We start from the raw sequence: 15,140 nt of genomic DNA, 5'->3' as shown, positions 1-15,140 counted from the left end.
GGTAATTTTGTGAGTGATTGTTTTTCGGTGAGATAACTTCAAATATAAAGCTCATATTCTAATATTATATTTTAAATGGGCTATTTAACTAATATATAAAGCACGTCTCACGATAAGTGAAAATGTCTCTTGTGTAACTAAAAGCAACAGCCAACAATTAACGCACAAACTAAGCTTCTTTTGATGCTATAAAGAATTCCATTTTAGTGCAATTTTGTTTCATTGTTAAATGGCCCAAGTCCATGGAAACACATATTGACATTTCTCTTCCCTTGGACAAGTCACAAGCCCAAAAAAATTTGGAGGCATACATCAAGAATTGTAAGGGAAGCCCAAATTCTTGTGAAAGACGGTCTCTTTGAAAACTTATCTCTAATTTAGTCAGCTTATTATAATCTTTTGATTTAATTAAGCTTTAATGAATTGGACATGAGAGACGTGTCTCAAAAAGATGGTCTCTCAGGAGGCCAACTGTAAGAGAAATATATTTCAGAATAAGTTGGTTTTAATAATCACTATATCATTTTATTATATTTCAGGAACAAGTCCACGTCCAAATCGGATCTAAGCTTATTTTGATGCATTTGATTGAATTTTACTTCTTATTACGATAGCGATAGAGTTATAAACTTAGTTTACTGTTAATAATATATAAAACTAATAATGAATAACCAAAATTCATCCAATAATATTATACAAACTACAAATATATTTAAAATATCAATCTAGTTCCAAAAATCTCTTACATAAACAAAAATCTTTTCATCACATAATCCAATATAACACAAATTATTCCAAAATAATACATACACACATACATACATACATAAATACATATATATATATATATATATATATATATATATATATATATATATATATATATATATATATATATATATATATATATATATGAAGAAGTTCAAGTGAGAACCATTATTATATTAGAACCGTGAGCACCAATGTGTTTGACAAAAAAATGTTACTCTTTTACTAAAGGGTGTTACTTTTAGGCAAAAAAGTGTTACTTTAAGAAAAAAATTATGAAAAAAACTCACAATAAAGTGTTACTTTTAACATAAAAAGGTGTTACTTTTCGAAAAAAATGTGTTATTTTGTATTTATATTTTTTCTGAAAGTAACACTTTTTTGCTAAAAAGTACCATATTTTTTTAAAAACAAAAGTGATATTTTTTTGTCCAAAAGTAACACCTGTTCTGTGAAAAAGTAACACATTTTTATTGAAGAGATTGACTCTCACGATTCTTATATAAACTTGGTTTTCACTAGAACTTGACTATATATATATATATATATATATATATATATATATATATATATATATATATATATATATATATATATATATATATATATATATTGATTCGAGTATCAAATAGCTATGATTTCACTGGTAGCTTTGATTTATCTCCAGTGAAATCAAAGCTAAATCAAAACTATGTTTTATAACAGGTGATCTTAAAAAAAAAATAGCTTTGATTTATTGTGCATGTAATTAGTTTTAATATATCAATTCAATTTAATTTAAATACTTTATGTTAATATTGAATTGAGTCATATTCAATTTAAATCAATGTTATATTTTTTTGGGTGGATAATGGAAAAAAGAATCAAAATTGATGTATGGAGCAAAGGAGGTCATTTCCATAAATGCGCACACGCACACACGAAATGAAGAATAATGGGAAAGTGAGGAATTAGCCGAAAATTTGAGAAAGCGAAGGATAGAATGAGATTCTGTTCGTAATGAATTCATGGTGCAATACCAACGTCTATACTTAAACCGTTACAAAATAATTGCGCTAAATATATTTTCACACAATTCAATTTATTTTTCAATCGTTTAAATCTAAAGTTATATATAATTAAAAGTTATAAAAATTTTATATTATGAAATTATTATACGAGACGAATAAAACAAGATTCTATGTGTTTATGTTTTTTTCTCGTATTATATCTGAATTATATAAACTAACATAGAATAATAAATAGTGCAAAAATTGATTTAATACAAGTAATATGTTACTAATTTACTAGATGTTTCACACTCCCGTTGCTCCCTTTGATTGGCCACAACACTCATTAATGTGCAACAAAAACTCATGACTCATTAATTACATCTTTTAAAAGAAAATGGATGTTTTATGTTATATTATATACTTTATCAAGTCTTTTCACATGAGAGCTCGTTTGAACAAGAAGTGTTGATGCAGTATATATCATCCTCAAATTGAATATATTAAATATTTCACGTCAATTAAAGAGTGGATGGCATTCAAATTCATGAGCGTTCCATCAATTTTAGGATTTTGTCGTTGGTTTTTGTTGGACTTTAATTCAAACTAGAAGATTTTATGCCTTTACTTGGTAGTTTCCGTTTTCTCCGGCATTTTATCAGTTCTTTATATGGTGAAACGGCTAAAAGTTTTCCTAGGTTCCATTCATTATTTTTTTTTCTAGTTTTCATTTTTCAGAAAACAAAAAAGTAAAAAGCAAACGTCAGAAAATTAAAAATTAATTTTTCACATTTTAGTTGTCAATTTTCAAAATTACATGTTTCTAATAAATTTTTTTAATTATTTATTAATCATATGACTTTAAAAATAAATAATAAAAAATAGAAAACTATAGTAACACTAAATGGGCCGTTGGTAAAGTATTTCTGTTAGGCTTGAGTCGACTCGGATAGAGAAAAAAAAAAAAGCAAGAATGAGTATCTTAAGCCCATGCGTGCATGGACGCCCTTTCACGTTTTTCTCTTCACGTGGGAGAGAGTGTGAAAATATTAAGTTTTCAATTTAAAAGGACGTAAAGTTTTATTAAATCACTAATTGTGTTACAATATGTAGGTTAAATGATTTAAGTAATGCAAATTAATTTGAATTAGGGTTTTTCATTTTGAAGTTGTCTTGTTAAAATACGGTCTCTCACATAAGTAATTGTTATTATTTTTTTTTTAAAAAAAGCTAATAATGGGCTTATTTGGCAAATCACTATAAGTCGTAACTTTTGGTTTGTTTGACTAGTTGAAAGTATTGACTAATATGTCAGTTTTAAGCTAACTGTTTAAATTAAGGAGATGTTTGTAAAAATTACTTATTAGTTGTTGGTTGTTTATTAGAGAAAAAGTACGTCAAAAGCCAATAAAAAAGTTAGTAGAGTAGCAATTCTATTTTAGCTTAAAAACTAATTTTTCGGTTAGTTTAAAAGTCATTTACCAAATACTTATTTTACTGATTTATCAATAAAAAAGTCAAATGTAGAAAAAAAAGTGTGAATAACTTATTAAATCCACATCAATTAATTGGAAAATCTCCAAAGCAATAGACTTATAGTTAAGAGTACTTTAGAAAGTCACGAGAAAAACAGAAATGCTAGAAATTGTTGTGGTCATTTTTAACGTAGTTATTTTATCAACTTTATTTTAAGTATGTAGAGTTGAATATAATACCAAATATTAATGTTAATGGGAAACAATATACTTTTTTCCGTTTGTATTAATGATTATATTCTTATTTTCAAAATATTCGATGTGTGTGCAATTAAAATTATAAAAAGATGATTTGCACATTTTGTAAGTCATTGAAACTCTTATCCCATTGTCATATAATTTAAGGATAATATCTTATTCGCTTAAAAAATGTGTACAACTCTTATTTTTTCGATTATATATTGACATTAATAATAAGTCCACCCAACTTAACAAAAGTATAACAATATTGTTTAATGAGTAGCAACTAAATTCCAACCGGAGGTAATATTTGTAATCATTACAAAGATAAGATTACGTACATTCAACGCCTTCAATTCCAAACTCTACCCACTTAGATGGGAACCAATACCAAGATCAAATCGAGAATACTATTACAATGTAAATCAAACACTCTCCTCCACATATATGTTGAACTAACTCACCTATCAAATTTTTAAGAATTGAAGCTTATCTCAATTAGAATAAGTAACACTTTATCCTCGTAAGATCTTGAGTTCGATTTCATTTAGCCCTCCTCTTCCTCAACCGATCTCGTAATATAAAATAATATGATTTTTTTATCACGACACAAACAATTGTCTAGGCAAGATCAAACCTAGATCATACTTCATATTAGGTTGCTCTATCATATTGTATCCGAGGCGGGGAGAAAACAGGGAAGAAGATAAAAACGCTTTTCCAAGATTTCCGATATGTAAACCTCTAAATTGTATAAGCATTCCTTTAAAGCTCTAGCCTGTGGCTCAAACCTTACAAACCAAAATCAAAAGCTCAACTAAAGAGCTCCATGCTATATAATATTCGAGTTTTCGACCATAATAATATACTAGTATATACAAGATCAAAGCAAAACCAAAAGCACAAACCACAAATTTGTGTAGTTGTGCTGTATCAAAGCTTAGATTTCCCTCAAATATATCACAAGTTTCTCTGATTCTTCAAGTCTGCGATGAATGCGAAGCTATAAACTTAGCATGGTTATGCTCACCCTCGTATGTGACTATTAGCATCGAAGAATCATCCGAGCACCTCTCGACATGTTTCCTTGCCGGGCAGCCACGCATACTACTGCACTTGTAGTATCCCCTGCACGCATTGAAATTTAAAATCAATGTTCATTGTTGATGAAAGAACAAAACGGGTAGCTTGTTCGTATGGTGCAGTTCTAGGTTCCAAAAATTGCACCATACTCAAAACTAATTGTTTCCGAACTCATAACTTGCTAGTCTTTGTAGTTATGAATGATATTTCAACTATCAGTTTGTTTGATTGTTGGTATTAACTGGTGAAAACAATAACGAAAACATGGTGTAATTTACACTGTTCGAATACCATTTGTAGAACAAAGGCAAAGGGAAGGAAAAGAAGGAAGTCTTCTTTTCGGGAAGGAAAGGTAAGGAGAAATTGGTGTGTTTTCCATCTAAATCTTTTTGATGATGGAAGGATTTATTTTGTTAAAATTGTGAAAGAGTTCTTCCCTAATCCTTCGAATTTCCATCCCTTATTGGTAACCAAATGAGGGAACTCTTCCTTTCCCTTTATTTCCTCTTATCCAAACATAGCGTTACCTAATGTAAATAATCCTTCAACTAATGTTCACACTTGGCCTTTAGGATATGTTTTTTCACTTCACAAAATTTATTCTCGTCCAAGACCAATACAAAATTGTGAAGACAAAGATATTCGAGTACGAGAGATACATTACCATGGAAATTTTACCAAACTAAAACTAAAATTTATTTTCCATAAACTAAGACAAACTATTAGAATTGATTAAACAAAAAATAGCCTTTCATATTTTCACATGAACTATATATGGAAGAAAACATAATTATTTCTGTAGATATTTACTACTTATGTGATAAGAAATCCATGATCAAGAGATTAACAAAGAAAATTAGTTGAAAAAAAAGAAAGTTCAAAATATGTATCACTAACACCCAACTAAAACAAATCAAATTTATAATTATTGAATATAATGATGTATGTGTTTTGATGGGTTAGAAGGTGACTACAACATTTCATTAATGTCGTTAAGAGGCTTTGGCTTTCATCTATGCAGGGTGAGTGAGAACAAAGCGGTCAAAACGTGATAATAATTGAATTGAATTAGACTGATTTTCATTCACATGAGCAACATGCAAGATTTACCAGGGATTCAATGGTAAACAAGCTTCCTTAATGAACAAAAATTATTCAAGACAACATTAAAATTAGGTAAATTTTGTTGTATTAGTTAACAAATTTAGCAATTCCTCCATCTACACTAGCATGTTTTGTGAATCGACACTTGTCTCAATTGGAATTTGGAGCTATTAATGTTCTGTGTTCAAAATAGATTTGATGATCAAAATTTACCTAGCGTTCTAATCAAACCCGATTTAACCTGACTTTAAAAAATATTTACAATTGTGTAAAAAATAGTATGACATAAAACCGAATTTCAAACCAATCCGAAACACCTAACCCGCGAAGAACATCTCTGATGGGAGCATGTATCATTTTTCTTGATCATGCGTTCGATTCTCACTAACCCTAGTCCTCAACCTACCATTTACTAAAAAAAGAGAAAACTTTACTAGCATTTGACTATTCCTTCATTTGGCAAACATAAAACTAGATTTAAAAGACCCAAATTAGACAACCTACAAGACCTTTTCCTTACAAGAACATAAAAAACTTAAATTAATTGATCAATTTAGAACAAACAAAATAATTGATGATTCATAAAAAAGTACTCAAAACTTAAAAGTTAACCTTGGATAAGGTGAACCCTTAATTGGCTTCTGCCCATACTTTCTCCAAGAGTAACCATCATTAGGAATATCTGCAATCTTGTTACTTACAGCAGGAACTTTAATTGATTTCTTAATCCTCATTTTCCTGCTTAATAAAACCCAAATAAATTTTCCAAAAACCCACAAAATTAATAAAAAAAATCACCAAAAAAAGAAGAAAAATACTCAACCTTTTCTTAGAACAATGGCATTTACTACTACTCCCACATTTCATACTTCCATCTTCACCCTTAACACATTTCCTTCTAAGATGGTGTGAATTAGGATCAGAAGATTGAGGTAAACCAATCAATTGGAATGAATTCATGCTAAGACTAGCAACACTATTATCCATACTTAAAGAAGATACAAATGATCTATTAGATGACATTGTGTTTGACCCATCAAATTTCAAATTAACCCCACTTCTAGAAGTATTATTGTTCATCATTTGTTGCTGAAGTTGGAATCTTTGAAGCATTTGTTGCTGAAATTGTTGTTGTTGATGTTGTTGAAACTGTTGTTGAATAAATGGTAGGGTTTGTGTGGGTTTTTGAAGGGTGGGGATTTGGGTAGGTGGTTTAACAGATAAAGTAACATCAATCAAGGGTTTTTCAGCAAATTGGGATGAAGTTTTAGGGTTTTGGGGAGTTTCTGAACATGGGTTTTTGAGAAAATTTGATTTGGGTAGAAATTGTTCTGTTTTTGGTTGAGATTTTGGGTATAAATGTGGGGTTTCTAAGAAAAGTTTTTCAGGTAAAGAAGAAGGTAATTTCTGTAATCTTCTCATTTTAGCATGACCAAAACCTTTTTTAGTAAGAAGAGAAACAACTCTATTGAATTTAGAAACTGTTTCACTAGTTTGTGCCATTAAATTTCTTGTTTGAAGTTCTTGTTTTTGAGAAAGTATAGCAACAACCCTATTCCCACTTTCTATTGCAACTTTGTTTGCTAATTCAATCTCCATTTTTCTTCAATTTTTACTTAAAAATTGTTGAAAAAAACAAAATTTAAGTCCTAAAACTAAAAACCCAGATGGAAAAACATCTTTAAAGATTCAAAAAATGAAAACCCAGATAAGATTAAGTTAAAAGTTTTCAACTTTCTTAAGATTTTATCATTTTCAACCAAAAAATGAAAAACCCAGATAAGATTAAGTTAAAAGTTTTCAACTTTCTTAAGATTTTATCATTTTCAATCAAGAAAATGAAAAACCCAGATGAGTTAACGATGAAAGTCTTCAACTTTCTTCACATTTGATCATTTTCAAAGAAGAATAAGAATGAAACAAAGAGTTTAAAAAGGGAAAAACAAGACTAAAAGAGAATCAACCCATTTTAAGGAGAGAAGATGTGAAACTTAATGCTTTATGAGTTTCTCTTTCTATCTCTAAAACTCTTTAACTCTGTTTTAGTTTTGTAGTGTTGTGTGTGGTGTTGTTGTAAGAAAGCACACTATCTCTCTCTATAAAAGAGAATAAGGTTAAGTATAATTGAGCAAAAGCAAACAAAGTGTATCTTTTAATTAAAACAATGAAGGTTTTTGTCAAAATTAAGTTGAAAAGAGAAGAGAAAAGACAAAGAGAGTGGAGTTGGGTTAAGCTAAGAAGTAAGAAGAGGAGAGAAGAAATGAAGAAAAGAGAGGATGAAAGAGATAATTAGAGGTAAAAAGAGACTGACGTCTCTGTCAAAGTCAGAAGATCCCATGTGTGGGTCCACCACTTACTTCAGAGAAGTTTTCACTTTGGGGTTTTTTATAAGAAATTCTTCTATTTATATCCTAAATTTTAAATCAAAATAACTTTACTTATTTTTATTTTAATATTTTAATAATATTTGTGGTTTTTACGTATCTTTCACCAACTTTATTTTAATATTTTTATATTACTTATGGTCTCTATTTGTTTTCCACTAAAAATATTTTTTTAATAGTTATAACTCTTATATTTTTTAACTAACTTTTAAAAATATTTTTTAATATCGGTCCCCACTTTTCCTTAATCAAATTTATTATTTAATAAAATAATATTTCCACTATATAAAAGATTTTATTTTTCTTAATTCTCGTGAACATTCCTTATGGGAATTTCATTAAGGAACGGATGGATTACTATATTTCTTTCATTCCATTATACTTGCTACATTTGACTTTTTAAGCAATCTAATGTATTATTTTTTTAATTTCATCTATATGGTGAATTATACACATCTAAAAATTTTAAAAATTTAATATTATGAAAGTATGCGATTAGACAATTCAAACAAGATTCCATTTAACTATATTTTTACTCACATATTAGCCACAATATATAAAATAAATTTAAACGATAAATAATGTCATAACTAAAATATATCAAGTATTCAGAAGAGAGTAAGTATGAATTATGACACATGTTACGACCTCCTCCTCGTTATTCCATTTTCTTTCTCCATCTTTTTAAATCCCTTTTAATTCTAAAATATGGCCTCAAAATGTGCAATGCTAATCTTTTTTGTTTTTCATGATATTTTGGGAATTTACAACAAATCAAATGAGATTTTAAAAGGAAATTGCTTACATTTGCATTATTTTTGAAAATTTTATTTTTTATTATTTACTTATATCTTTAAATCAGTATATTAGTATTAATTTACATTATTTTTTTTCGAGTTTGATGTCCTAGGGCATCATATAGCATATTGCCTATTTAGAGCTACGATTGAAGTAGTTTTGTCATACTATCTAGAGACCAGCTGAGTCATAATAAATACAGCCAAATTAACCGATATATTTTTGTATAGTGTCGCGCACATTCTACCCCATATAGATGAACCAATGCTTTAATCCTTTCTAGATTTCACTCGGGATAATGTCTCATATGGGGTCATTTAAACATCACGTATTCTATACATTTTGCACCACATAGGTGGACATCACTTCTATTTTGGAGTTGTTTTGATGTTGCCAAACCGCATGCACTTTTGTCATGGTGATTTCGTATTTTTTTCCTTTGTAGGTGAACTACTTTTTAACGTTATCAGTTTTGCACTTTATTAATCTTAGGCAACTATATCAAATTCTTGTAATCTGCTAACTTTGTTTACATTTTGAATTTTCTCTACTTTAGTTATTTGAACACTATTTAAACTCTTATAGATTTATTTTAGTATTAATGAAATCTTTAAAATGTAAAAAAATTAAGTATAAATATTCAAATCAAGACCCATTTTAGATCCGTTTAGGATCCTATACCCATCAGATCTGTGGATCTGGATCCGAGTCTATAATTTTTAGACCCTAAGGTCCAGATTCGGAGATGCGTCTATCAAAAATTAATAGATCTAGCTTCAGATTTGATTGGACCCAACCCAAACTCGACTCATGACCATCTCAAAATTAAAATTATAAGGAGTATATTTATTTAACTTCTATATTTTAGGAGTATCATATTTTAATTTCAAACCAATTATTACTTGAATAATGAGTGTCATCATAAACATAATTAAATAAATAAAAATAGGATATGAGTAAAAGATAAGAATTTTATAGTGCATGAATGACTAGAAATATAAGTATTGGCATCACATCTATTAGATGTTGAGAAGCATGCAAGGTGATAGTATTAGAATTTGAAAGTCGTATATGGTATTACTGGGCTGTCTATTCCGTTTCAGCCTCGGCCAAGAGGGTTTTAAATCAAGTACTGCGTGGATCCTTAGATATTATCCCACTTATATGAAACAGCATTATATAAAAATTAAAAAATAATAAGATTATTTAAATTTGATAGATGATATTAATGAAGAGTTGAAATGTGCAAATAAAAATTAAAAAAAGGAATAGCAATATTTTTTAAAAATAATAACAAAGTAAGCGAGAGAAATTACAAAAAATATAGCAATTTTTTAGTGACGAAAGAAATACTCTATTCTTCTATACTCTATAGGTATTAATGTTATAGCAATTTTCTCTTATTTTTTTCAATTTGAATCATATCAACAGGACTGAATTATCCCCACTATTTTTGTAACATTTGTACAATAATGTGTTGTTGCAATATCCTGGGGATCTTTTTTGAACCGAGGGACTCTTTGGTCACACTCTCTATGGATATGAGTTACCGCCTTCATTACCTTTTCAGACCCTGATCATATCACATATAGCGAAATACGGTAGGTGATCTGATGATGGTGATGCAATATATATCATGAGGGTGAAAGGAGTATTTTTTTTCCTCATCATGGAGCATCATTCATCACCTTAATATAAATCCTTTAATCCAACTTATTTCTTTCTAATATAGGATTTGGCTAGAGAATTCATAAGGTAAGAATTAAAAAGAAAATTAATTAGTTTTTTATGTGGTGAGAATCCCTTCATAAGAGTGAAAAGAAAATTCTCAATCACTATACTAACTTAAAATTTTATCTCTAGTGGTGTTTTGGTGATTGAGTTTTTTTAATCTTTTAGATTAGTTTTTGGCTTTTGCATTGTTAATAGGTCAAAAGTGAAAAAAGTATTTGGAGAAACTAATGCTTAGTCATATATATCAATTTCAATTTTTAAAGATTAATATTAATTACTAAAATATTAATTTATTTATTTTTGGTAATAATTTTAAAAAAAACTATTATTGTACAAGTACAAATCTAGTTATTAGTTAACAAAGATGATGATCCTCATCACTACTTAATAAAGAAGTAGTGGTTTTCCGATCTCTAAGATAAATCTTATCATGTGCGATTTCTTTGGTCATACAATCTCCATCAATCAATTTTGATTATAATTAATAATGAAAGATGTTATTAATGGTGGGCAACTAAAAGATGATACTCCTATTTGATGAAGCGACACCTATAGCCGTTCGTTTTTTTCCCATTTACATGTACCATAATAATTATCCATTGGATTATCTATTGTATAAGGTGGCCACTTTTATCAATTCAAACGAATTAGATTCCTTAAGCTTCTTCTAATATTTTATTAAGACTATCTTTCGACCAGACAATCTCAAAACAAGAAGACTATATGCCTATAAATATATTAATTGGGTTATTAAGCCTATATATAAAAAGCTTTTTATGGTGAAATTGTTTCATATAAAACTTTTTATTTTTAAAAGTAGTACTTACTCAAAAATCGAAATGCCATGAAAAATTGTTTTTAAGTTCCAATGTATGTTTCCCACCACAAATTTTATGTTTCCTTCAAAGTAAATCTTGTGTGATACACCAAGCAATTAAGCATCTTCCCACAATTTTGTTCATTCTATTCTTTTTGCAAGCATAATTCAAGTATCATCTTTTTCATTAGAAAACAAAATCAATAGCTCATATTTTGATTTAAACTTTAATAATCATGTAATCATAAATATGAATATTGTTAAAAGATATGAAAAATGATAAATGACAACTTCGTAAAACATTGTCAAAAGGATTAATTTAGCATGGTTAAAATTAATTATGTGGCAGTTAATTTTTCCTAAATAAATTTGAAGCTAAACTGGATTAAATATTTAAAATATTTATTTCATTAATTTTTTATATCTAAATAAGTCTATGAGAAGATATATATATATATATATATATATATATATATATATATATATATATATATATATATATATATATATATATATATATATATATATATATATATATATATATATATATATATATATATATATATATATTCTGTCCTTAAACAAACGAGTATTTTTTATATGATTATATGAATGGCAAATAAGTTCATAATATTTTGTATCATTTATGCAATCAATAAACAAATAATTACGAAAAATAATTTAATAATATTTTTTTAGTTACACATGATAATAGAATAAACAATATTTTATAATTATACATGAAAAATGTATTTATAGGTTTTTATACTCGTATATGTTTTTTATTCATATTAGTTCAGATCGCTCACAATTGATAAACTCAAATAAGTTAATAAAAGATCAACAAAGTACATTGTTCACACATATTTTACTTATTTTAGTTCAGATATTATATATTCTAATGCATGACAATAGTGTTGAAGTGATAGGCTTTTTACTTATTAGTGAGTCAAAAAGAAAGATAGAAAGTTAAAACTTGTGGAATTTAAAAAGAAGGTGGTGAGGCTTGAAGATAGCCTAAAAATGCTGGATTAGAAAAAGATATGATTGATTTAAATTCATAAGTTGATAAGATAGAAAATCAAAAGAATATGATCCATTAATTTATATAGTTTTGAGATTAAGAATTCGACATTTGATGTGAGCGAGTTGCACATCTTTGAGAGTTTGACATTAGATAAATCTAGTTGGAGAGTTAAACTCATGTTCTAAACAATCTTTAGTTTTCTTGTCATACTTTTTGGTTAATATGTGTATGTTTATTATCTTTTATTACATGGTTTGTTTTCAGTCTTTATGTTTGTCTTGCTTTGTTATTTGCCTAGTTGTTTGCCTTGGTTTTGTTTTCATTTTGAAGGTCTCTATTATGTCGAGGGACTCACTTGTCGACTGTTGTAGTCTTCTTTAATAGAAGATCATTTGTCATATTTTAACTTTCACCAAACCCTAATCATAACTGTTACGAATATGATACCACAAATGTGATATAATGATGATGATGATTTATAAGATAAAAGACTAAGAGTATAATAGAGCATAAGCACTACAATTAGCATAACCCAATTGATATAAAACTAAAAAGCAACCCAAATATGACAAGGAACCAAAGCTTATTAGTGGTAGTAAATATAAAAATAGTTTTCTTTGGTAGAATCAAAGTATGTTGAAAGACAGCATATAGACGATTCACCACTCACTATAAAACCATGACAGACATACTTTAGTGGATGATGACCCCGATGAAAATATGCATAAATCCCAACAAATCAATTAATATTTTAATCTAATTTGTCAAAGTGGTCATTAGATAATCTTAATTTAGAGGTATTCATTCGACTGATTTCGGGCTAGTTTTTTTATCGGTTTAAAATCAAGTCTTATATTCATATTAATTTTTAAAATAATTCTAAATCGATTTGGTTACAAGGTTATGTAAATATTGAGTCATTGAGTTTGTTTTGGACACTTCTTTTGTTACTCCTATATTAATAATTTTCACATAGAGACAGATGAAACAAAATTTCACTTAAATATATTTTAATTTATAAATTAAAAATTAAATATTATAAATTAAAAGTGATTAATAAACAATAACCCAAAAGACATAAAATGGAGTATTAATTATTTGTATCATCATCCAATCATGTGCATCATTTTTGACGGTCTATATATATATATACTACCCTATAACAATATCCCACATTCCCACTATTAAAGAAACTAAATGGGTCGTTGATAACTTGATTACCATATTCTCATTAAACTATATTTTATTCCTCTAAATTACCCTTTTGTTTTTAAAAGGTTCGCAATATTTTTTATTTCGGTAAGTTTTCATATTATGTTATATTTTTTATGTCGAATAATGGTTTTATCGCCTTTTTGGTCTTATTAACACATATTTTCATATTCTCTCTTACTTTTATTCTTATTTACGCAATTTATTTTTCTTTATCGTTTTCTTAATTAGTATGTGTCTAAAGTTAAGTTAGTGCATTCTGTTAGAAAGTGCTATTACATAGTTAGGTTTTTTTATTATATTAAATTAGCAATTACTTAAATGTAATGAAAAAGTTGGTACATGATAATGGTTCCATTAATAGATCAAACCCTATTAATGATTTTTTTTAGTAATTTAAAAATTTAATTATAGGGATATCTTATTTTAAAACACATAATCTATTGACAATCACTAAAGGAGATAAAAATAAAACAAATAAGTTTCATTATTTAATTAATCTGTGTATTTTTAAAAAAAAAATAATTTAAAGTTGAAATTTTAAAATAAAATGTCACAAAAATTATGATTTTTAAATAATAGCTCAAAGTAAGGATTTTTTAAATTGTAACCCCAACCTAAGAATTTAAAAATCACATTTTCTAATTTCTTTAAGCATTTTTTTTTGTATTTTAAGGCGTAGCTATCAACAATAATTTAAGGGGTCATGTCCAATCAAACACGTTGCTCATGTTTAACACTAAACAAGTGTTTTCTGAATGAGGATAAAAAATAACTAAAATTTTTTACATACTGCTTTGTTCTAATAAAATATAAAAATAAATATTATTTATGTATTAAATTCTACTAGCTAGTAACATTGTAAGACAGTACATTTGAGAATTTTTTTTTTCTCCATAATTTTAGAGTATTTTATATACTTAATTATCTCAAATTGACCAAAGTAAAGTAGTAACTTAAATAAATATCTCATCTCATTATTATTCATAATTAAAAATTAATAACAACATTTGCCTCTCCAAATACAAGTCTTTTTCTAAGATCAAATATTTGACTTGTCGCTCTAATGAAGTCACTTTATAAATATTCTAGTTGTGTAATTATAACTTTGAAAATGTTGCAATGGCATGTCACATGCCACTAACCTTATATATCATCACTTGTCTTGTTTTTGGACGTTTCTAAACCTTTTGCCCTTTTTCTTTTACGTGTGAGTTCAAGAAATATTATTTTCAATTAAATGTTATTATCACAATAGTTAGGCTAACACAAACATAATCCCAACACAATAGAGGGTATAAAGGGTAAAACTAATATATGCATTGTTATGGACTATATGTTTTTTTATTGGATCAGATGAGAAAAGGGAAAAATTAAGAGGAACATTGACATAGATTTGTACCCAACAATCAAATACGTTTATGTTTAGAACGTTAAGTTGACTTGTCTTAAGAAAAGTCAACACTTTTAAGAAAAACTTAAATACATATCATATAAATCTCATAACCG

The 15,140-nt window shown here is 27.4% G+C and overlaps 1 protein-coding gene across 1 annotated transcript; it reads right to left on the bottom strand.

Annotated features, from left to right (window-relative positions):
• Positions 1-4,207: 4,207 nt before the first annotated feature.
• Positions 4,208-7,911, bottom strand: LOC130828248 (probable WRKY transcription factor 74). Its single transcript, XM_057694105.1, has 3 exons — positions 6,483-7,911; positions 6,272-6,397; positions 4,208-4,600 (listed from the first exon to the last, which is right to left on the bottom strand). The coding sequence occupies exons 1-3, from the start codon at positions 7,256-7,258 to the stop codon at positions 4,453-4,455; spliced, it is 1,050 nt and encodes a 349-aa protein (XP_057550088.1). The 5' UTR covers positions 7,259-7,911; the 3' UTR covers positions 4,208-4,452.
• Between the last annotated feature and the right edge of the window lie 7,229 nt (positions 7,912-15,140).

The sequence above is a fragment of the Amaranthus tricolor genome, chromosome 12 (assembly GCF_026212465.1).
Source record: "Amaranthus tricolor cultivar Red isolate AtriRed21 chromosome 12, ASM2621246v1, whole genome shotgun sequence".
In the NCBI taxonomy this organism is placed as follows: Eukaryota; Viridiplantae; Streptophyta; class Magnoliopsida; order Caryophyllales; family Amaranthaceae; genus Amaranthus; species Amaranthus tricolor.
This window is presented reverse-complemented; position numbering and strand designations above follow the sequence as displayed.